The sequence below is a fragment of the Amborella trichopoda genome, chromosome 3 (assembly GCF_054954075.1).
Source record: "Amborella trichopoda isolate Santa Cruz 75 chromosome 3, AtrichopodaSantaCruz75HAP2 v2.0, whole genome shotgun sequence".
NCBI lineage: Eukaryota > Viridiplantae > Streptophyta > Magnoliopsida > Amborellales > Amborellaceae > Amborella > Amborella trichopoda.
The window spans coordinates 8,259,828-8,283,684 of record NC_142338.1 but is presented as its reverse complement, the minus strand read 5'-3'; the positions used below and the strand labels follow the sequence as shown (position 1 = coordinate 8,283,684).

Genomic DNA, 23,857 nt, shown 5'->3' with positions numbered 1-23,857 from the left:
AAAGGTGACCGCGAGATAAACTTTGGACGGTGATGGGGGTAGGCGAAATCACTGTTCATTTTCGCCTATAGGCGTTGCGTAGTGTTTTTCTTATATATATATAAAGACCATGTTAGGACCATTTGTTTGACCCCAAATTTTAAATATTACTTTTTTCATTCTAGTAAACTATCATCAAAAAGTAAAATTTGAAAACATACCCTAGAAAATATATTCTTAGGCCAAATAATATAGGCCCGTCCATTTTGGTGAGATGCTTAGCTCTAGGCCTTAGAAAGATTTTTTCCCTTTCCAAATTTTTAGATGGCTTTACTATATCATTAGATGAACAATGTTACAAAAGAAAAAAAAATACCTTTGAGTTCACAAAGGCCTAGATCTTGAAATTTTCCATACGGATGGTCTACATTCATTGTTGGAGGGCGGCTCATTAATTGAATTTTGTTTTTTACAGATTGATTATTAGGATGAAGAGAGGGTGTGTAATTTTTGGGGTCACACAAATGCCACAAACATGGTTTTCTAGAAGTGTGGTTTTATTATATGACAATGACATGGTGACATGAAATCACTCCCCTATATATGTATATATAAAAATATATATGTGTGTGTGTGTGTGTGTGTGTGACCATGATGAATCATGATCCAATGAACCTTGATCCTATGTAGTGAATATCTTTCTAAGTGTTTTGGTGGGTTTTACACCATCCATGCAATGAAATTTTTTATCACCATGCATTAGCATGATGGGATTAATTTAAGTGTAGAAAAAGTTTGTTTGTTTCATGCTTTTAAATCTTGATCTCTTCTTTATATAGAAGTATTGGTATGTTGTCTTAGCACCTAACAGTTTACATTTTATTTTTCGCAATTGCACCCTTAGGACTACCTAAACTTGTGATCATCATTGTCTTTGCGTCCTAATGACAACCCAAACTTGTTGGTTGATAACCATTTCAACATAGACATAATCCAAATTTGTTGTTTGATATCCATTTCAATATAAGCATTCACCTCTACTACCCATTTTTATATCAATGCATTACTTTTATTTCTGCAGATTGTGTCTATTGGTTATAATCATAAAATGAGGATCTTGTTGGATACAATTATAACAAAGGTTGTTGATTTCAAGGTGAAACGGGACAGATTTTCTGTAATAAAGGTGAGTTCCTTAAACCATTTAAAATACCTCATCAGGAAAGCATATGCAAGTTTCTGTGACTATGGCGGTTTGGCCTTCCATTAGTTGAATCTTATTGACATCATTACATTCTGCTTATTTTTTGTCCGATATGAACTTATTAATGAGGTTGTTATTTTTTCATACTTGCAAAATCTTCCTAGGCTATTCTTAAGTTGGAATAGTCTAACAATTCCAGCCGAGATGGAAAAGGATATGTTCACCAGTCCTGCTGCTTTCCCTCTTGCTTACCCTTAGTTTGTCTAGTGTCTTTTGGTTGGGGTTGGAAGGTAATTTGTGATCACTGGGGACATGTTCTCCTTAAAGTTTGAAGAGTGGAGGGCACTTGTGGAGTCTCCATCTAGGATGGGTTTGTGAAGGGAAGGTACTGCCAAGTGCCTGTGCTGCATGGGCTGGAACATGGTTTTGTTTCAGTGGCTGCTGCCTGCTGCCCTTTCCATGCCAGGACACAAGACAACAGTCATGATCATACTGCCATTTCTTCTATGCACACCTTGCCCACCATCTTCTTTGTGACTGCATGGAACGAGAATACATCAATAGGCTTTTCGGTTATCTCGATTTATTGGGCTGCATGGTTTGGAAATGTCAAAATTAATTTTCAAAGTCTTGAATCTGTTACCCTAAAAGAATATGGTATATCTTGATTACCACACTTGGAATTAGTTGAGGACTCAAGATTCACCTAACCTGGTGGAGCAGGAGATCTGAAGCTAGTTTTCTAGTGAGTGATCTTGTAAAGAAATGTGGGGATTATGTGTTCTGGATAGACCATTTAGAGATTGGGTGTGGAGAACTTATTTTTTAACTTAAACTATGATCCTGCACTACAGAACTTAAAACTTCCCTGTTCGGGAAAAGAACACATTTGCCAAATGGATTTGTAGCTTGACCTGTGCAGGTAACACTGGTATGTGTTTTGGTCTCCGTGTTTTTGTCTTCCCATTTATTATTTTGATTTGTGGTGTTTCTTCCACAATTACTGATTTTCATACCTAGCTTCAGCTGTATAAGGGTTCTGAGCTATCAAAGTGGAGTGAAATCCTTCAGGTCTAACTTCAGTTATCTTGAGTTTGTTGGCTTCTGGCTTAAGAGGAAATCATAGCTCTGCCATATCAGAATATGCTTATAGACAAGTATATAAATCCAGTATAAAATTTACTTGGTAAATTTCCTGCTCTCTTCAAGTATTTCTTGACCCATGAATTGTGTCCTCAAATATAAAGTGGCTTTTTGAAAGCCAAACTCTATTTCTGTTGCCTGAAATGTACCTGTATGAGTTATATGGCTCTTGAAAATGGCCATTGATGCCAACCTGTAACATCAAATAGTAATTCTGAATCTGCATTTGGAATGCACTGACAAGAATTGTCCCTCATGCATTGTTAAAATTTATCTTCTTCAGGAGACCGTAATAAAGGAGTATCAAAATTTCAAATTTAAGCAACCTTATCAACAGGCAAGTTATTACTGCTCATTGATATTAGAGGATCAGTCTTGGCCTTGGAATGAGGCTCTTGAGGCACTTTCTCATCTTGAGGCAGATGATCTTGCCAAATTTATTCCATGCTTACTTTCAAGGGCTTTCTTTGAGTGTTACACAGCAGGTTTGACCATAACTTGATCTTCTCTAGAATCATGCCATTTTTGTATTACACATCATCTTATCATTTGTATTACCTTGTGAACCATTGCAGGAAATATTTCTTCAAATGAAGCTGAATCTTTGGTGCAGCATATTGAAGATGTTATGTTTGGTGGTACCCAGCCTATCTGCAAGCCTCTTTACCCTTCTCAGCACTTGACAAATAGAATTCTCAAACTGGAATCAGGTGTAAATTATTTCTACCCTATTCAGGGCCTAAACCAGCAGGATGAGAATTCGGCGCTGCTTTACTACATTCAGGTACTCGTTTACCATTTCATATCAAGAATGACATGGCCTTATCATTAGCAAATAATATGACATTAGTATTCTCCATATCATCTGAGTTCCTTTATGCTTGACTTTACTTGGCACTCTGTGAATCTTATTTATATGGTAGCTGTCTTCTGCAATATGTAGCTATGATAGATACCTGCTTAGCAAGAAATGTTTGTCTCTCTGGATGGATATTGATAGCAAAACTAACCTATGGATTGAATGGTGTTGCTGCATTGATCTGGTATAACAACTATAGCATGAGCTATTTCAGGACTGCACAAACCAATACAGTTCAGCTAATGTTGGAAACCTAGAATGCACGAAACAATTTATTAGTAATCACGCACACGTCTTGTGCATTTTATGTGTCTCTTTTCTGGTTATACAGTTCATAAGGAAAAAGTTTCCTGTGATCCCCACAGTCAGTATAACAGCATGGCCACGAGGGTTATGCCATCCAAACAATATTGAATGGTGATGGAGGGAGAGTGAAATGTACAATTTAATAGATAATATGCTTGGTGACATCCCAACTATTGTTTAGAAGATGAAAGAAAAAATTGAACTATCTTGTGAAACCTAACTGCTGCTTATTGGAATTCCTCAAGGTTGGTCAAGATGATTTTAGGTTGAACGTGAAACTCCAGCTTTTTGTTCTCATTGCAAAGCAGCCTGCTTTTCATCAGCTTCGATCTGTAGAGCAACTTGGATACATCACATTTTTAACAAAAAGGTTTGAGCATGTTTCATTTACCCAACTCCTTTGTAGGTTTTGTCAAATCCCTTTCCAGCTTAATAGCATCAATATACAGGAATGATTCGGGAATACAAGGAGTGCAGTTTATTGTTCAATCCACAGTGAAGGTAATTGAGGGGTACTTTCTCTTTTTGCTAAAGTATCTGTGGACTACTCGTCCCATTAAAAGACTCAAATATGTTTATGACAGGACCCGGCCCAGCTTGACGAGAGAGTAGAGGTGTTTCTCGATATGTTTGAGAGTAAGCTTCATACAATGTCAGATGATGAATTCCTTGTAAGTTCTGGTACTTAATATGGGCTTCTCTTTTCATTTCATTATTTGCAGGGCATGAATCATATAAGCTCCACTCAAGGCCTACTTTAGCTCAAAATTTTTCGGTCATTATTGTATAAATTTGACTTGATTAGTCTGTTGGCCAATCTTGAGTGCTCCAAGTTTTGCATCTGGATTGAAGTTCTGTTACAATCAGAAAAGCTACTAAGGAGCTTCTCTTCTGTTTTATCATGGATGCATGTCAAAACATGGACATTGGATAGCAAAATCTGTTTTCGATGGAGTAATAAAGATTTATACTGCATTCCATGATGTTTGTAGCTGTTTATAGCGACAGACATTTGTGTAATTCTTCTAGATATGACGATATATTAATTAAAGATTATTATAAGGGGAAACTCTTTAACAAACCATCGGACTGTGGGAGCAGTCCATTTGGGGCCATCATTGTCCAATGAAATGGATGGTGATGGAGATACAGGTAGGGATCTACATCTACCGCTATGGTCTGTCCTGTTCTGGTGTGTCCTCTGTTTCTCCATCGCTATCAACATATCATTGGAAGCTGAGAACCCCAATGTTCTTACAGTGTTTGATAGATGATCATGTAGTATAAAATTTATGAATACGCATATATAAATTCTGTCACCCATGTACTTTGTTCCTAATACCCCCTTCAATTAGTTTTAGGTGGCCATGGCTGATTTTGGAGATATATTTTCAATTAGAGAGGTGGTTTCACGTGGAGATATCTGTTTGAAAGGAAAATTTAAGATGATATACCATTCAATAAGTGAAACTCCTTCCTAACAAGTAAGGGATATCGATTGTCAAGTCTGTTTTGTCAGCATTGTCACACTCAGCTTTGAATGATAGCTGGATTTGCTAATATCTATGCCTTAAAGATTTCTGCCTTCAGACATCGAAACAATGCATTTCTCATAAAAAAAGGAAACACTCAAAGCTAGTTATTGCCACATAACTAGCACCTTTTCCAAAATATGCACAATTTAAATATGTGCAAAGGTGTGGTTTGCATGAGGTTGCACCCTTAACAATCAAGTAAGGTGCACTCCAAACTGTCATGAGATGCAATTTTGGTGTTGAAGATTCTTAGGATGGTGTGACAGTCTATTTTTATATCTAATTATAAATTTCAAACTCAAAAAATGATTCAAATCAAGCAGATCTATAAATGCACAAAAATCTTGAAAATGGACAGTCCGGATAATGTGTTACAAGATGTACTATTTTTAGGACTTGAAATCTCTTTTTTCTTTATATCTATACATCTCGATGTTGAAATAATCAACTAGATGTTTTTCCAACATCAAAGCAACATTTTCTGAAGGATTTTAGAGGTGCACCTTAATTCTTATATTTTAAGGTGTCAACCTTATATAAAGTTTTCCTTATATATATATATATATATATATATATATATATATATATATATATATATATATATATATATATATATATACATACATACGCATATCTCTTCTAATTGTAATAGTCAAAGTTCAATGGGTACTCCCTCTCTGATGGCTGCTAGGATGTTTTATTCTGCACATTAGATTTCCCCTGTAAGACATTAAGATGTTCAGATGTTAGTTTGTGTACACACTGCTTTCATTTTGCATTTTGAAATTGACACCCTATTATATGAAGTTTGAAACGTTGAAAGTTTGATGTTTCTGCAAGGTTCTTATGTAATTCTTGATCCCCAGAGCAACAAAGGCACACTGATTGACATGAAGCTTGAGAAACACAAGAACTTGAGAGAGGAATCAGCATTTTTCTGGACAGAGATTGAGGATGGAACTCTCAAATTTGATAGGACAGAACCTGAGGTATGCTAGTTGTAAATGTAATATGATGAGTTTCAGCTTTCTTTTAGGAAGATGCCCCAATTAGAACTTGGAACACTTGCACGAACTTGCAGGTGGTCCAGAAACTTGGAACCTCAAGATGGTCACTTGGACCAGTTGTAATTTTTCTTAAATTACTATTTAATCCCAATCTTATGCTTAAACTAGCAAACAAGCGAGTGTATTTTAATAAAGGGAACATATAGCATGCTCCCCTGGAAGCATACTGTACAACAACCCCATCAAGGAAAATAGATACCTAGGAAGATTTTTTGATCCAAAATTTTGGGATCCATCTAAGCATCACTCGATTATTATTTTGAAGAAAAAAAAAATTTATTTTAAGTTCTTCTACATAGATATTTCCCAGCAAATATTGGAAAGTTGTCCAATCTTGGGATGCCAATTTTTTTTCTTAGGTGCACAGAGTGTGAATTAGTTTTATTTTATTTCCCTTGAGATCGTCACTGTTTTAGGGATTACATTCCAAAAATTTGGGATCCACAAAATATTCCTCACTTGAGTTTTTGCCTGAGGAACAAGTGGACAGTATGCTCCAAGAGGAGCATGAAATCTTTTCACTTAAAACATGCATTGAATATGCAGAATATGCATTTAACATTGTTCTCCCCTTTTCTATATCTTGAATACCATATAAAGATCTGGAGGTAAGTTGTCATTTGACATAGATTGCACTGCATGTATTTTGCTAATTTATAACGAACTATGTAAAGAAGGGTGCGGTTTGTATAGTGCCTAGGCTCTAAACAATCAAATTAGAGCATACCTTCAAATGGTGTCAAGAAATGTGGTTTCAATACTGGAAATCTTTGTGATAGCCTTAAATATATTTTTTATCTTTATTTATAAAGTTTAAAGCTTCAAAAAAGTGTAGATCGACAGATATATGAAAACTTGAAAATTGACAATCCAAAAATACGTTACAAAATACACTATTTTGAAAACTTGAAATTCATTTTTTTCTCATGTTCATGCGTCTTGATGTTGAGATGTTCAATTTGAGGATATTTGGCCATCAAAACAACCTCTTATAATGAAATTTTGATGGTAGGCTCTAATTTGATTGTTTAGAGCCTCAGCTCTATATAAACTTTTCCCCTGTTTAAACAGGTTGCTGCTCTTAGAGAACTGACAAAGAAGGACGTGATTGAATTTTTCAACAATTATATCAAAATCGGTGCTCCACTGAAGAAGAAGCTGAGTTTACAGGTTTATGGAGGAGTGCATTCTTCAGAGTATGAAGCCGTGATACGGAATGAAAACAATTGCCATTCAATGTGTATTGATGACATTTTGTCATTCAGAGGATCACAGCCTCTATATGGTTCTTATAAGGGAGGTCTGGGTCTAATGAAGCTTTGAGTGCTATTTGCATTTTCTGGTCTCGTGAAACATATTTACTTTTTATCCCAAACGACTAATTAATGGCCGTTCCGTCAAGTTATATGAAAATACAGAAATTGATGATTTTCTCCTGGTTCTGCATGGTTGACACTCTCTATATCTCTCTCTCCTTGCTTCCTTTGGCTCCTTTGCACATTGATTTGGATATGATAGGTGCCATATGGTTTGTATTGTGCATACCACACTTACAAAGCTAGCGAACCTGTGCGGTGCTCACAAGTTGAACTGGCTTGTAGTTCGACCCTTGAAGGGTAACATGTACTTCAAAGGTCGAACTGGTGCTCAAGGTGACCCTGGGAGGATCAAATTTCTTCCAATTTATCGAGTTAAGAGATTATTAACTCCTGAAGGGTCGAACAGGGCTATTTTAGGAAATTTTTAAAATTGGCAAAATCAAGGAACTTCGAGTAAAATCATAATACTTTCGGACCATTTTAAATTTGGAAAAGGAATGAGATCCTTATGAATTTCACAAAACAAAAATTAGGAGGGGATTTTTCAAAAATGATAATTTAGGGGTACATAAGAATGAATTCCTCACTCTTTTTCGCTAATTTTGGGATGATGATGGCTTTTACTTGAGCATTGTTTCCTAAAGATCGCCAGAAATTTGCTGTGGTGGCTTGTCAATTGCCAGGTTAATTTAGGGTAAAAAGAATGGTGTTTACCATGTAAAGTGCTTATAGGTTCTAAAATTAGCCCTGGTTAACAGATCAAGGTCCACCAAACTAAATAGTCCAGTACTTCTAGGCTCCCAAAATTAGAGTTGTCTTGCCATGATCGATCATCAGTTTCTTATTATTTGGAGTTCGAAGAACACACTTTGAATACAACCATGCATGCAAATACAAATATGATATGAACATAGGTGCACAACATTTGATCAGAAGCCCTCGGAAAAGGCATCAATAGCTAATGGGTCGTTGGGGTTCCTGGATATACAAATCTTAGAATTGTCTCAATACTTGGTTTTGCATATTTTAGTATATGTAAAAGCTGGTTTTGAAAACAATGTTGTTTGGCCGGCTGCTGGAAGAACCCACCCCATGAAAATGAAAACCAGGATTTAGCTATTTACTATTAATGCAGTTTAGTTGTTCATTCTATAAGTTGATGATTCTCTAGTAATACATGACAAATAAAAAATATATGAATCAGTTATCAATAATATAACAAATAAATTAGACGGTTCGGATCATATTTTTCAATATTTTTATAGGTCAAAATATGACTCTCTCTCTCTCTCTACCCATTATAAGTTATTCTAAGATTGCATCATATTTAAAACACTACATCTCATTAGATAATGAAGAAGTTAAAACGTTACGAACGCATTAGACGGTTCTAATCATATTTTCTTTAACTTTTTATAGGTTAAATTATGTTTATCTCTCTCTTCCCCTACACCTATACAACCCACAATAAGTTGTTCTCAAATTGCATCATATCCATAACATTGCATCTCGGTAGATAATGAAAAAGTTTAATACAAAATCCCCATGAAATCCAAAATTACACTTCGCATAGGACATGATTTTACGCTTATCATAATAAAATTAAACCATTCCATAGGCTGCACTGCGCCATGTCCTTAACGATAACTTGATCAATGAGCTGCTTAAGAAGTAAAACAACGCCGAACGACTTCCCTTCAGCTTCATTAGCTTATGCACATCCAATAGTTTTCCTAACATGTGAGTTTTTTAAAGTAAAATTTACACCCATATTTAAAATTACCTGAACATACTCCTCCCAACCAAGACCAATTGTTCTCTTATCTTCATCAAAACTGATAACCACGCTGATGGAGTTGTTAACATTCCTATAAGTATATCTCAAACATTCAACTCTGTTTTCTAGCCTCTCTAGGCAAAATTCGGTTCCATACTCCTCACATTATCTACTAAGATGTAGTGTTATCCAGGTCCCAAACGACCCATAAGATTCGAGTGCCTGGTGCTGGGTCCAATGCACTTTTCACCATGGGCGAAACTCAAGAGGAAAGAGAGAATTTCAAGTAACTAGCCATCAGGCTTGGGCTTTAGTTAAAAAATAAAAATAAAAATAAAAAAAGGGAATTTCAAGCAACGAAAAATTCACCATTAAGAAGAAACACAAAAAGGACCTCATTACAGTCTTATACAATTACCAAACTTCAACATTCTCAGACCTAAGAAACATATCACTTTCCTCAAATTATAAAATCTCATACAGTCTTATACAATTTCCAAACTCCAACATTCTTCCGTAATTAAGTAAAGATCGAATAAATGAGAGTATTGAGGAATCAATCTTGTGTACTTATGCGTGGGGCTTCCGGGCCAAAGAGAAATAATGTGGTGTGAAGATCTCTTCCCTGATGAAAAAAAATCCAGATTATGCTTAGCTGACAAAATCATTGATTATTAAATGGGAAATTATAATGTCTTTTGGTTGGGTCGCCAAAATTAGTGATCTGGCCACCTGAAAAACCACATTTCAGGAGTAGAAACCAGAAATATTTTCTATACATTCTCTCCCACCTCTAATAGATGGGTGTGGTTTCTACAAGGTCGCAACCTTGAACAATCCAATTAAGGTGCGCACCTCCAAATTTTATTATAACATGAAATTTTAGTGTAAAATATTTTTAAAATTATCTCAAAAGTTTTAAACTCTGACTAATTATAAAATTTTAAACTCTAAAAATGGTTAAAATCAAGTAGATCTATAAAGATATGAAAATCTAGAAAATAGACCGTCTAGATAAACTGCTGCAAAATGTACTATTTCTGAGACTCAAAATCTTCTTTTGTCATATTCATGCATCTCGATGTCAAGTTAATCAATTAGAAGGTTCTTGCACATTAAAACAACTTTTCCAATGGATTTTTAAGGTGGATCTTTAATTCTACATTGTGTGGCCACAATCTTATATAGATTTTTTTTTGAAGTTGCAGGCTGCAACCTTACATTAACTTTTTCCCTAATGGATTGATGAAATATTTGGAGCCGCACAAATGCCTCAAAACCTACTGTGGTTTTAATATTAAATATGGAGCGTTCAATTCAATAGATCAATGGATGTGGAGGTTTTTTGGAGCTTAATATCAACTGAGTCAAATATGGGTCGTGAAACAATTTTGGGTGCCCTGGTCTTTCAGATGTGTTGAGCACCATTTTTGGTGGACCCGCCAGAACACGCTTAACTTCCGAACCATCATGTCTTCATATCCAGAACCTAAAAGATTTTATACTCCTGCAGGAGCGTATTATCCATTTACTCCCTTGGGCAATGACTACAGGAGTAATTTCAGCACACCTAGTTTTGCGAAGGTGGCCTCTACAATATATACACTAATCTCAGTTAAAAAAAAAATCCAAAGCTCTCTAAATACTAGCAGGAAAAAAAAAAAAAACTCAAGATTTAACATAGGTCGTTCATTTTTTGAAGGGCAAGATCCAAGTGTTTGAAACTCAAAAGTCATATAGTGATGCTAATTTGGTTCCCAAAATTTAAGACGGAAGAAATCCTCCTGAGTAGATGTTTTGAGTGACGGAGTAGATGCACAGTAATACTCCTGTGGGAGTATAGTATACAGTCGAGAACAGATATCATGGTTGGAAGAATATGGGAATTTTGATGTTACTTACTTTCCACCTTGAACAAGCCCTTTTGCTGCCGTCTCCAAGAAGGATGACACTTTGTGACTTCCTTCAGGTGCAATATGAATATACTCTAGAAATTTCACCTAAATCACGCACGAGTTTGTTACTTATTAATTGCTGAATAGGCAAGGACTTCAACAACCACGCACTGTGAAGCTTAAAATTTAGTCTATAACATGCAACACTCTAATGGATTCTGCCATGCAAAATATAATCATAAATTACAAAGTACAAACCTATGATTTATCTAAGAATGGCTTGTTTTAAATTTTAAAATGGGGTGTAGATTGTAATTTGGAAATCTTCTGAAAAAGGAAAAGGTATACTTTAAAAGAAAAGGATAAACAGTATATAGTATTTCTCTTCTTCATCAATTTAAAAGGCTAACCACATAAAAAAAAAAAAGTATATAGTTTTTTGAACAAAAAAAACAGTATATACTATATAGTACAGGTTTGATTCCAGCAAAAAACAAAAAGTCTACAAAGATAAAAAAATGTCCAAAATCGGCGGGCATCGTTCCTCCACTCAAAGCCTATCAAAAATTTCAATAGACTTTTGAATGGAGGAATGATGCCGCCTCCCCAACCATCTATAGTTCACATCTGGCAAAAGGAGTTTGTTACTATTTAATTGTTGAATTTACAAGGAACTTCAACAACCAAGCACTGCAAATATATAAATTTATTCTAACATGCAATACTCTAATGGACTCTACCATGCAAAATTTAATCATAAATACAAGTACATGCTTAATAGTTACTTAACAATGGCTTTTTTAATAATATTAAATAAGGTATGCATTGTAATTTAGAAATCCACAAAAAACCACTTTAAAATTTCATAGTTTGATATTATGGGAAAGAATCTTCTGAAAAAGGGAAAAGGACACTATAATACCTATAATTTCCTGCAAAACAAAAAAGCAAAAAAAAAACCATTATATCCATGCATGAGATAAACAAGTGCTATAGTATTAATTATGAGTGCGCCTACATCTACAACCAAAGTCCCTTGAAATTATGTGAAAGAGCTCTTATTAAGGTAATTTACCCATTGTGAAAAGTCAAAGTTAAGCCATCAGTCTAAGTAATAAAAGCATAACGAGTGATGCATTTGCATGCGTGCGCTTGTGTTCGCGAGACAATGTGAGAGAGAGGGGCTTGTCAGCATAGTTTAATCTGAGAGAGGACTGGTAATCTCCAACAAAATTTGAATTTTCAGTCATTTTCAGAGGGAATTTATTAATATTTCATTTTCACATACCAACTAGTGCGTGACAAATCGACCGGGTGCGGCTGCACGAAAGCTGCTGAACGAAAAGGTACTATTGTCCAAGGGCAGGTACCAAGGTACAGGTGAACCAGCTGCCACATCCTTCTGCCACAAAACCTGAAAAATAGAAGCACCCATCAAAACAATAACCAAGCCTTCTATATTCTCATTTGAGTCTTAGAAAAACACATTTTTGTCTTATTTTGTATAGGGAGAATAATCATGGGGAAAGTTTGCCTACAAGTCCATAATTGTTGGATCCTACCAAGCGTTGAGATATCAAGATCAAATGGTAATTAGCACTGCGATACATATCCGCATCTCAAGATTGGATTATCATTAATTGGTCGCGAACCTTAACTTATAGCTGAGTCAGTAGCAAGAAAAGCATTCCCTCTGCATAGGCCCATATCTTATATAAATTTGCATCTTCATTTGTATTGAAAGCAAAAATTATAAAGAAAAAAATTTGAAATATAAAATGTAAGAAAAACTCATTTATAAAAAAAAATTATATCTTATATCCGAGTTTTCAGAGTAGCTAAAATAAAAAAAACTTTTGTAAGATACTAGCCATTTATTTTTATTGCAAATACTTGGGATATTTTTGCCAAATCAAGAACATGGAGACATTGGTGATATATTATTGTGGAAGTGGTAACCATATCATGGTTATTACCTCAAATCCAGCTTCTATCAATGCTTCATTAATATTCCCTGATGTCCTTATATCTGGAACGCCACTACCAATCTCGATATCTGCCTGTTCTCAGGATTTAACTTCTGGATAAGCAGATAATCATACAAGCACATTTACAAGCAGGCATGCTACAGTGTAGATTGAGTAACACATAATGTGTGCACCTAATTTGCTCCACCATACATGAGCATGGGCACCCTCTCTCTCTCTCTCTCTCTCTCTCTCTCTCTCTCTCTCTCTCTCTCTCTCTCTCTCTCTCTCTCTCTCTCTCTCTCTCTCTCACACACACACACACACACACACACAGGGTCTTTGAATTCGATCAAAATCCCCTAGCTCTGGTGTTCTTGATAGTTGGATTGAAAGAGAGAAGCATTGGGTGTGACCAAATATTCTGGTTCTGAGCAATACCAAAACCAGAAACATTTTGGCATTTCTCATGAGTGTGCACACACAGAAACACATAAACGGAAGAGTACCTTGATTTTCTGGTGTTCTTGATTGTTTGGGTCGAAAGAATCAGTCATACACCATTCATATGCAGCAAAACATTGGCCTGGCTTTAGCACCCTACATATCTCTTTATAGCATCCAACCTGATTTTCATGAGAGAATTAGTCACTCCCACTAAAATTATATTGTAAGAACCTTCAAAGAAAATGCAGATAGGAATTTCCACGACAAACACAGTTTGGTGAGCACATACTACATCAGCTGCATGGCAGGTTGCTTCGATTGCATAGATTGCATCAAAATTGTCATCAGGGAATGGCATTTTCATAAAATCAGCCTGCAACACGAAGAATGCAAACTCATGAGACCATTTGGCCAGAGAAGTCTTCACAATATGGAATTAAGAAGTGTCTATTTACAAAAGGCTGACCTTCACAAAGTCGCACGTTTCGTCTAACCCGGCTATACGGTTGAGTTCCTGCACAGCAACAATAACTTCATTTGAAACATGATAGTAAGTCAAGGAATTAGGGATAATTCTGTCATTCAACATAAAAAAACAAAATCAGCTAGTTCAGACCTCAATCAATCATGTGAGATGTTAACTTTTTTTTTTTAATCTTTTTTTTTATAAGCTGGCAGAGAAGATTTGAATGTAACCATAGCTTTTGGTATTGAGATGGGCCATGGGCCTTAAGGATGAAAAATTGACGCCAATTTGGACAAACAGGAATAGGAGGCCACTAGATTCATGTTTTCTTTGAAATTGAAAATTCAACAGATATTTTGTCATTTTTTCTCTCTGCCTGTGCTTCCATACCTCAATCTTGACAAATATATCAAGATCAAGTCCTCTACCTCATATTTGCACCTATTGCTGGCTTCGGTGACATATACATAAGATTCATTGATTTGTTGGGTCCAATATTTATTCTGATCAGGCTTTATAAATTAATGTTTGTCCAGGACACTTTTGTTCAAGATTACAGATTAGGTAACTGATCCAACTCATCCAGACCTATCTTTATAATTAAATATGGAACTTGACATTGGGATATTTACTCATACAAGACTAGACTACCGCAGAAAAAAAATAAGTCAACAATAAGAAGATTGAGATATTAGCACACATTAAAAAAAAAAATCCCCATTTGAAGGTTACCAATGATCCATCAGAAGAGAACTAAATTAAGTTCTACCTTATATTATGCTAATCCAATATCAAAATGGACATGTATGAATCGCGGAATAGCCCCGCAAGCAGGTTTGGTTGATAGGGGTTATTATGCAGATTATGCCGACCATAGCCTTTGCTCTTATTAGCTTTAGAATTAATATAGTGAGCCTATGTATGATAAACAGATTAATTTGATTAAATGGGGATGCATCCATAAAAGAATGGACAAATCTTATATAGCTGTCTGTTATTCCATCCAGAGAATCCAGAGGATGAGTGAAAAATTTTATTAAGGCCTATCAAAGATCCTTCAAGCAGTTATACAACATGCTTTAAGGTTTTTAATATTATGGAAAATTAGCATTCACATTAAGACTTCACAATTAAGGGCGTACGAGGTGCATTCCATCCATAGATGGGTTGCTATCACTTTTCAAAAATATTTCCTATGGTGTAAATGCAAAAATAATTTGCTAGAATGGAGGTTCACAATCCAAGCATTCTTCAAATATTAATTTCTGAAAAATGTCATTAGAATAATTCCTTTTATTCTTAATGTGCTTGTAAGCGAAGAAAAATGAACTTTCATGTTCTTTTGGCCTAGGCACAAAAAGGGGTAGAGGGTAGAGAGGGGTTCAGAAAGGCTGGAAAAAGGTAGGATTATGGAGTAGAGAACGGGCGTAAAAGAGAGAATAGAAAAAAGAAAAATTGGAAAAAGAGAGAGCAAAGGATTAAGTAGTAGAGTAATTAATCCTTAATTTATAATTAATCAAAGAAGAACTTGGGAAAAAGAGTCAAAACCATTTTGTGGCTTTTTGGACTAAATGTGAGGGATAGAGGAGAACTCATAAGATGGAGAAGAGAAATTCGCCACCATTCTTTTATTTTTCCAAAAAAAAAAAAAACCTTTATAAATGGATCCCTCTTTAACCCTCTTCACTTTAATAGCTTTCTCTAAGCCTCTATGAATCTTTTCTTTAACCCTCTTCATTTCTCTCCTTCTTTCTAGTATCAAAGCCCATAGGTTCATTCCTTTGGCTCCCACTTTACCACAGTGAAGCATGGTGGAACAATGACAGTTTACATGCTTGGCACTGAGATATTCACTCAATTTGATTTATATGATAAAAGTGAGCCAAACAAGCTCACTATTTATGTAGCTGCTCATAAAGGAAGAAATCAATATTCCTTTAGAGATCAACAACTGGATAGCTCTCTTAAGGAAGAAGATTTTGATGATGCTACTCTGAAAAATCTCAAATAAGAAGGTGCTCCCTTTCCTATAGATGAAATCGTTCAGTGGGGAAGGATATTTTCAATTTTTCAAAAAGAAAGGGTGTATACTACAAATTAATGTATATTGAAGAATAATGACACTTTGCAAACTGGCATTGCCTATTTTTAAAATCATTTGAAAAAAAATGCCCCCTGAAAATACGAAGATTTCTAAAAGTTTATCATTCTCCTTCCAAAACAAGATATCATAGCTAGGGTACACAAAGGAGTATATATCGTCAGCATAAGAAGATATCCAAATTCTGATGTCATTAGATATGCAACTAGGTTTTTACAAGGAAAAGTTGGCTACTGGTGGACTCATCGTATTAATCCCAGGCAGAAGGACATTACTGTAGCAAGATTTATAGAATTGGGATCCAAATTAATCTCAGAATTTATCTTGAACTCACCAACACAGTATGCCACAGATAATGTTTTACTGGGAAAAAGAAAACTCCAAAGTATCGATCATTTTAAAGAATACTTAAAAAGCTACAGTAATGACTGCTACAGGCTGAGATTACATAATATTCCAAGTAATATTCCAGAACTTGTTCTTGAAACACTTTCAATGAAGAACATAACAGTACAAAACCTGATAATGATTGATGTAGTGGGATATGCCAGAGGAGAAATTAAAAAGTTGCGTTACAAAGATGACACTAAAACATACATAAAAACAAGATCTAAGGTATACAACGCCATTGAAGGATCAGAAGAATACATCCCTAAATTCAAGAAAATCCATAAAAATTGAAATTTCAAACCCTACAAGTTTTACACAAGAAACAAAAAGATAAAACCAAGAGTTAAAGGACCCTGTTATGCATGTCAACAAGGACACCTTGCTGCACATTGTCCACAAAAAGGCCCAAAGCATATCAGAACACTATTTGCAAAATCTGAGATTCAAGAGGACTAGACCATGATAGAGACAGCTGAGCAAGGTGGAAATTGTCCAGCTGTAACTCGAGCCCAAGCTTTTTGCAAGCTTATTTACTTTTTTCAAGTGGATTTGCTTTTTATAAGTAGTTTTGCTATTTGCTTCTTGAGAGAATGAAAGAATGAATAACAAATGTATGTAATAATGGCTTTGTATTAGTACTTGTTACTTTTAAGTAGATGTACAAATAAGTGACATATGGATGTACATGATGTACTAAAGTATTGTGTGGTTTCTATTACCATTACGAAAAGTGATAAGGTTGTGTGGTTTCTGTTACCATTATGAAAAGTAATACCCCTAAACCCACACAGGACCTTAGTACATCATACAGTACCTTAGTACATCAAGTACATCTACCTAAAAGCAACAGGTACTAAGCCAATTACAAAGCCATTATTACATACACTCGCCACACATTCTTTTATTATCTCAAAAAACAAATAGCAAAACCACTTATAAAAAGCAAACCCACTTGAACAAAGTAAATCAGCTTGCAAAAACCATGGGCTCGAGTTATAGCTAAACAATTTCTTCAATGATAAAAACATTTTCTTCATGAAATACTTCAAGTTGCTCAACTGTCTCTATTATGGACTAGTCCTCTTGAATATCAGATTTTACAAATAGTCCTCTATTCTGCTTTGAAGCTTTTCGTGGACATTGTGCAGCAAGGTATTCTTCTTGTTTTTTGAAAAAAGCAAGGTTTTTTTTATTGACAAGTATAACATGGTCCTCTAGCACTCAGCATTATCCTTTTATTTCTTGTGTAAAACTTGTAGGGTTTGAAATTTCTTCTTTTATGGATTTTCTTGAATTTAGGGATATCGTTACTCTTCTACTCCTTCAATTGTATTGCATACCTTAGATCCTGCTTTTATGTACTGTTTTGGTGCAATCTATGTAATACAACTTTTTAATTTGTCCTCTGCCATATCCCACCACATTAGCCATTACCATGTTTTGTACTGCTATGTTCTTCATTGAAAGTATTCCAAGAACAAGTTCTAGAATATTACCTGGAAGGGATGCATGATAGTATGCATTGCAAGTTTCATTATTATGTAATCTCAGCGTGTAGAAGTCATTACTGTAGCATTTGAAAATTTCTTTAAAATCATCAATACTTTGGAGTTTTCTTTTTTCCAATAAAAAAAAATCTGTGGCATACTGCATTCGTGATTCCAAGACAAATTTTGAGATTAATTTAGATCCCAATTTTGTAAATCCTGTGACAATATTGGTATTCTTCCTATGTCATCAAGATGACTCCACCAGTAGCCAGCTTTTCCTTGTAATAACATAGTTGCCTATCTAATGACATCAGAATTTGATCATCTTCTAAGGCTAACGACATCTATACCTTTGTGTACCCAGGCTATGATCTCTTGTTTTGCTTTGGAAGGAGAATGATAAATTTTAACAAATCTTCATATTTTCAGGGGGTAATTTTTTGCAAATGGTTTTGAAACTAGGGCAATACCAGTTTGCAAAGTGTCCTTCTTCGATGTATATTAATTTATAGTATATACTCTTCCTATTAAAATCTGAAAATATCATTCCCCATTGAACGATTTCATCTATTAGAAAGGCAACACCTTCCCATTTGAGATTTCCTAAGGTAGAGAGGACTATCCAGTTGTAGGTCTCTAAAGGAATAGACATTTCCTGTTTTATTAGCAACTGCAGAAATAGTGAACTTGTTTGGCACACTTTCATCATAAAAATCAAATTGAATGACTAACTCAGTGCCAAACATGTAAACCGCCATTGCTGCAAACTTCTTTTCCACCACTCTTCATTGTGGTAAAGTGAGAGCCAAAGGAATGAAGCTATGGGCTTTGATACCAGAATGAGGTAGAGAAGTAAATAGGGCTAAAGAAAAGATTCATAAAGGCTTTGAGAAAGGTATTAAAAGTGAAAAGGGTTAAGGAGAGATCCACTAACAATTTTTTTTTTTTTTTAAAGTACGGTGACGAATTTCTCATCTCCATCATATTAGTTCTCCTTTCTTTCTCAAAGTTTGTCCAAGAAGCCACAAAATCATTTTGACTCTCTTTACCAAGTTCTTCTCCGATTAATTATAAATTAAGCATTAATTACAAGGTTCTTCGCTTATTAATTATAAATTAAAGAATAATTACTCTCTTAATTAATCCTTTGCTCCCTCTTTTTCCCGTTTTAATATTTTCTATTATCTCTTAAACTCCCGTTCTCTACCTCCTAATCCTACCTTTTTCCAACCTTTCTGAACCCCTCTCTACCCTCAACCTCTTTCTGTTTTTTTTATATCATGAGTTTTGTCTGAGAACGTGGTTGGACGAATTGAATGAGTTCACCAAAGAACAATTAAAACACGAAGAATATACCGTGCTTGGTTACCCAATTTATTTTGGACAAGCAAACACAACTTCACTTCAATTTTATATGATGCAAAGAGGTTATATATTTATAGCAAAAAGTAGCCCAGATTACCACACAGTGGTTTACAAAACAATGGGCTAAAACTATGCGTGGAAAGTAATACCATCCTAAAAAAAAAAAAACCATAAGTTACATTAGAACATCCACTTGTCACTCATTCTTTCTTCCATACAAACAACAAATATTACAATCACTATTTAAAAAGCAAAACCACATATAAAAAGTAAAACCACTCTTCTTAAAATAAAACAGCTCACAAAAACCATGGGCTATGGTTATAGTGCGACAATTTTCTTCTAAGACAAATATTTTCATCTTGAAATGCTTCTTCGAGTTGTTCGGTTGTCTCTATCATAGAACAATCTTCTTGAATTTCTGGTTTTACAAACAGTGCTTTGATATGTTTCGGGGCTTTCTGTGGGCATTTTGCTACAAGATGCCCCTCTTGTTGAGGGGCAAAGCAGGGTCCTCTGGCTTTTGGTTTAATCCTCTTGTTTCTTGTGTAAAACTTATAAGATTAGAAATTTCTTCTTTTATGGATTTTTTTGAATTTAAGGATGTTAAACTCTTCGGCTCCTTCTATGGTGTTACATACCTTGGATCTTGCTTTTATATATATCTTAGTATCATCCTTATAACATTACTTTTTTCTTTTACCTCTTGCATATCCTACAACATCAGCCATTACCAAGTTTTTTACTACTATATTTTTTGTAGAAAGTGTTTCAAGAACAAGTTATAGAATATTACCTGAAATAGATGCAAGATAATATCAATTGCATGTTGCATTATTATGTAACCCCAACCTATAACATTCATTTTTGTAGCTTTATGAATATTCCTCAAAATCATCAATATTTCCTTTTTCCCAACAAATCTTCCCCTAACAGGGAAGTTCCTCAAATTGCTCAAAGCTATATGGTAACTACAGTAAAAGAAGAATCCGGCCAGCCATTAGTCATTAGAGAAATTAGAAGATCCTGAAGGTCCTAACTAAAACATAATATCAACTCTGAAAGAGTTCAAAAGGATGAGGTACGCCAGTTGAACTACTTAATTAATAGAAGCTCATATGCTCAAAAGCATATATCAGCCATAGAATCATAAATTCAAGAAATAAAGAAAATAGAAATATTGGCTGATAAGAGAGCAAAGCAAAAGAAAGAAAATAAGAAGTAGAAAAAATTATACAAATCCATGAGAATCATTGGCAAATATTTGAGAATAAAGAAAATTACAAAAAGAGGAAAGCGGATGAAGCTGTAAAAGCCTTCAAATTCAAGCCTCCCAGCTTTCATTCACTTCAAAATTTTGAACAATGGAAGAATCATCCTAAGTGTCACAGATGAAAATGTTGAGAATTATTGCTACTATTGAGCAATATGGTCTCAGAAATATAGGAGAATATATTCCGATGTTGAGTATTGATGAGTTAACTCATTCTCCTTAAAAAACAAAACAAGAGATCATAGCTTGGATACATAAAGAAATATATGTAGCCAGCATAAGATGGCCAAATTCAGATGCCATAAGATATGCAACAGGATTTATGTAGGGAAGAGCTGGCCACTGGTGGAAGGAATCATCTTGATGATGCTGAACAAAATGTCATTGTTGTAGCAGGATTTACTGAATTGGGATCCAAATTAATCTCAAAATTTGTCTCCGAATCCCAAATACAGTATTGCCGCATATACAGTTTTGCTAAGAAAAAAAAACTTCAAAATAATGATATTTTGAGGAACATTCAAAAGCTACAGCAATGAATGTTACAGATTGGCGTTACATACTAATGCAACATATAACGCATACTATCATGCATCCCTTCCAGGTATTATTCCAAAACTTGTTCTTGAAACACTTTCTATGAAAATTTGATAGAGGAAACATTGTTCTAATTCTTTATTTTATTTAACTTTAAAGAAGGTATATTATAGTTTGTTTTTAGGGCTTATTTCTAAGGCTTTTAGTTTTTTAAGAATTCCAGGGTTCTTATACTTTTTTTGTTTATTTTATGAGAACTATTTACAAGTATTCATGAGTACTATTCATGGGTACTATTCACATGGGTAAATTTGCCACTACAAAATTTAAGTTTAAGTTAGGGAGTTTAGCTTCAAGTTATGCTTAAGTTAGGACCTTTGGTCAAAAGTCAATTGCATGGACAAAATTGTCCAAAACAATAATTTTCTATTATAAATAAGGTCGTGGATGGACTCGAGAGGTTTTTACGTATTTTTCTTTAAGAAAAAAATGACTTTGTCTTGTAAGTGAAGTACAAGGCTTGAGCCACAGGTGGGACAAAGGTTTAGGGTTTCTCCAAAATTGGTGGGACAAAGGTTTAGGGTTCTCCAAAATTGCCTGTGTTTGGCTTGTTTCTTGCTGATTTTATTGTTCGCTTAATTTTCCTGCATCAAGTTGTATCAGAGCCTGCGATCTACATGGAAGTTACTATAGCAAGTATGGAAGTTACTGTAGCAAGTACAAAGTTATTGTATCACCATTTTTTTTATGCCCTAGGTCAACAACAAAGAGGGGAAGTTAAAATGGGGTCTACAGTATGCTGATTTTGGTCAAAGTTTTGTCAAAACAACTTAGATCTTGTTGATTTCAACAATTTTTTGTTGACTATTTGCTTAAAGTTTGTGATTTCGCAAATCTATGGCAGCTAGAAGGGGCCGCAGAAGGGAGATTTTTGTAGATCTCCTCCGCAATCCAATAGATGACAGAATTGATGAACTTGAAAGGAAAGTACAACAACTGGTGCAGCAATTCGCGAGCCTCAATAATGGGCAAGACAGTGATCTTTTAGCCCAAGAGGATCTCGAGTGCAAACCTTTTCATTTTCTCGCTCCGCGTGTGGAGTCGAGTGATGAGGATAGCGATAAAAGACCTAGATATGAGGAACACCACTCAAGGGTTTTCGATTTTATGGATGAAATTTTTTATTTTGGCATAGATTTCATTAAAAGTCAGCAAATTGTAGATTGGGATTCACCACCAATCTTCGATATATACTCAGATGAACAGCAAGATTTCTCAGGAGATTCGATTTATGATAAGGATCAAGATTGAAGGTGAAGATACTTGGAAGGAGGTGAAGAATATAGAAAGAAGGCAACAGGAGGACTGATTCAAATCATGGCCTTTGAAGATGTCATTAATATTGAAGATATAGAGCATTCAAGAAATTCAAAGTATTAGAATCAAAATTGTGCAGTGGAAGCATGGTTGATTCAAAAACTGCAAATTGTGGCCATAATTCCTCAATATACAATATCAAGATCCATTTCTCGAGGAATTAGCCAACAAAGCAAAAGAAGGTTGAAGAAGGTATTTTTGTTGCTGAATTCGTCTTGGCACAGTACAAAACTCAAGGACAAATTTTCTCCAACCAAGGGAGAATGATGGAGGAAAAAATTGCTCTTGTTCTTCATTTTTATTCAACTTTAAAAGATGTATGTTATAGTTTGCTTTTAGAGCTTATTTCTAGAGTTTTGAGTTTTTTTAGGATTCTAGAGTTTTTATATTTTTTTGTTTATTTCATGGGAACTACTCATAAGTATCATTCATGAGTCCTATTCATGAGTACTATTTACAGGGGTAAATTTATTATTACAAAAATTAAGTTTAAGTTAGGGAATTTAGTTTCAAGTTATGCTTAAGTTAGGACCTTTTGGTCAAAAGTTAATTGTATGGACAAATATCATCTAAAACAATAATTCTCTATTATAAATAAATGTGTGGATGGACTGGAGAGGTATTCACGTATTCCTCTATAAGAAAAAAACAGACTGTTATGTAAAAAAAGCGTAAGGCTTGAACCATATGTGGGAGAAAGCTTTAGGGTTTCTCTAAAAAAGCTTGTGTTTGGCTTGTTTCTTGCTAATTTTATTGTTCCCTCAAATTTCCTTGCATCAAAAATATAGCAGTACAAAAACCTGATAATAGCTGATGTTGTGAGATATGCCAGAGGTGAAATAAAAAAGATATGTTATAAAGATAACACTAGGACATATAAAAGTAAGATCTAAAGTTTGTAACACTGTAGAAGGAGCCAAAGAGTATAGCATCCCCAAATTTAGAAAAATCCACAAAAGAGAAAATTTCAAACATTACAAGTTTTACACAAGAAACAAGGGCTAAATCTAAATGCCAAAGGACTGCATTGACTTGCAGCACAATGCACATAGAAAGCCCCGAAATAGCACGGAGCACTGTTTCCAAAACCAGAAATTCGAGAAGGACAGCGGAACAACTCGAAGAAGCATTTCAGGATGCAAATATTGTCATAGAAGAAATTGGTCACACTATAACCATAGCCCACGGTTTTTGTGAGCTGTTTTACTTTAAGAAGAGTAGTTTTACTTTTTATAAATGGTTTTACTTTTTAAATAATGGATGTACTATTTGCTTTTTTAGTGGAAGAAAGAATGAGTGACGAGTGGATGTACTAATGTACTTTATGATTTTGCTTTTTATGGTGGTATTAGTTTTGCCC

At 34.8% G+C, this 23,857-nt stretch overlaps 2 protein-coding genes across 32 annotated transcripts in view; one reads left to right on the top strand and one right to left on the bottom strand.

Moving 5' to 3' along the window:
* The window catches only part of LOC18428919 (insulin-degrading enzyme-like 1, peroxisomal), a 53,569-nt gene extending 46,045 nt beyond the window's left edge, over window positions 1-7,524 (top strand). For 7 of the 18 annotated variants that reach the window (XR_016052946.1, XM_088863214.1, XM_088863213.1 and 4 more), the window contains 8 exons: window positions 1,061-1,165; window positions 2,610-2,811; window positions 2,902-3,110; window positions 3,737-3,861; window positions 3,941-3,992; window positions 4,076-4,162; window positions 5,893-6,015; window positions 7,165-7,524. Coding sequence is in view for 8 of the 18 variants with exons in the window: in XM_088863214.1 (XP_088719340.1) it covers window positions 1,061-1,165; window positions 2,610-2,811; window positions 2,902-3,110; window positions 3,737-3,861; window positions 3,941-3,992; window positions 4,076-4,162; window positions 5,893-6,015; window positions 7,165-7,416 (1,155 nt within the window). In the remaining 10 variants the exon portion in view is untranslated. Of the gene's footprint in view, window positions 1-1,060; window positions 1,166-2,609; window positions 2,812-2,901; window positions 3,111-3,736; window positions 3,862-3,897; window positions 3,993-4,075; window positions 4,163-5,866; window positions 6,016-7,164 lie in introns of all 18 variants that reach the window. The other 11 variants (XR_016052947.1, XR_016052943.1, XR_016052951.1 and 8 more) reach the window with 6 other exon arrangements.
* A 2,012-nt stretch (window positions 7,525-9,536) lies between these two features.
* Window positions 9,537-23,857, bottom strand: part of LOC18428920 (cycloartenol-C-24-methyltransferase) — a 31,120-nt gene continuing 16,799 nt past the window's right edge. For 8 of the 14 annotated variants that reach the window (XR_016052930.1, XR_016052931.1, XR_016052935.1 and 5 more), the window contains 7 exons: window positions 13,965-14,012; window positions 13,788-13,871; window positions 13,561-13,677; window positions 13,061-13,144; window positions 12,373-12,498; window positions 11,092-11,189; window positions 9,537-9,814 (listed from right to left, as the gene is read on the bottom strand). Coding sequence is in view for 1 of the 14 variants with exons in the window: in XM_088863211.1 (XP_088719337.1) it covers window positions 12,376-12,498; window positions 13,061-13,144; window positions 13,561-13,677; window positions 13,788-13,871; window positions 13,965-14,012 (456 nt within the window). In the remaining 13 variants the exon portion in view is untranslated. Of the gene's footprint in view, window positions 9,815-11,091; window positions 11,190-12,372; window positions 12,499-13,060; window positions 13,165-13,560; window positions 13,678-13,787; window positions 13,872-13,964; window positions 14,030-23,857 lie in introns of all 14 variants that reach the window. The other 6 variants (XR_016052937.1, XR_016052939.1, XR_016052940.1 and 3 more) reach the window with 4 other exon arrangements.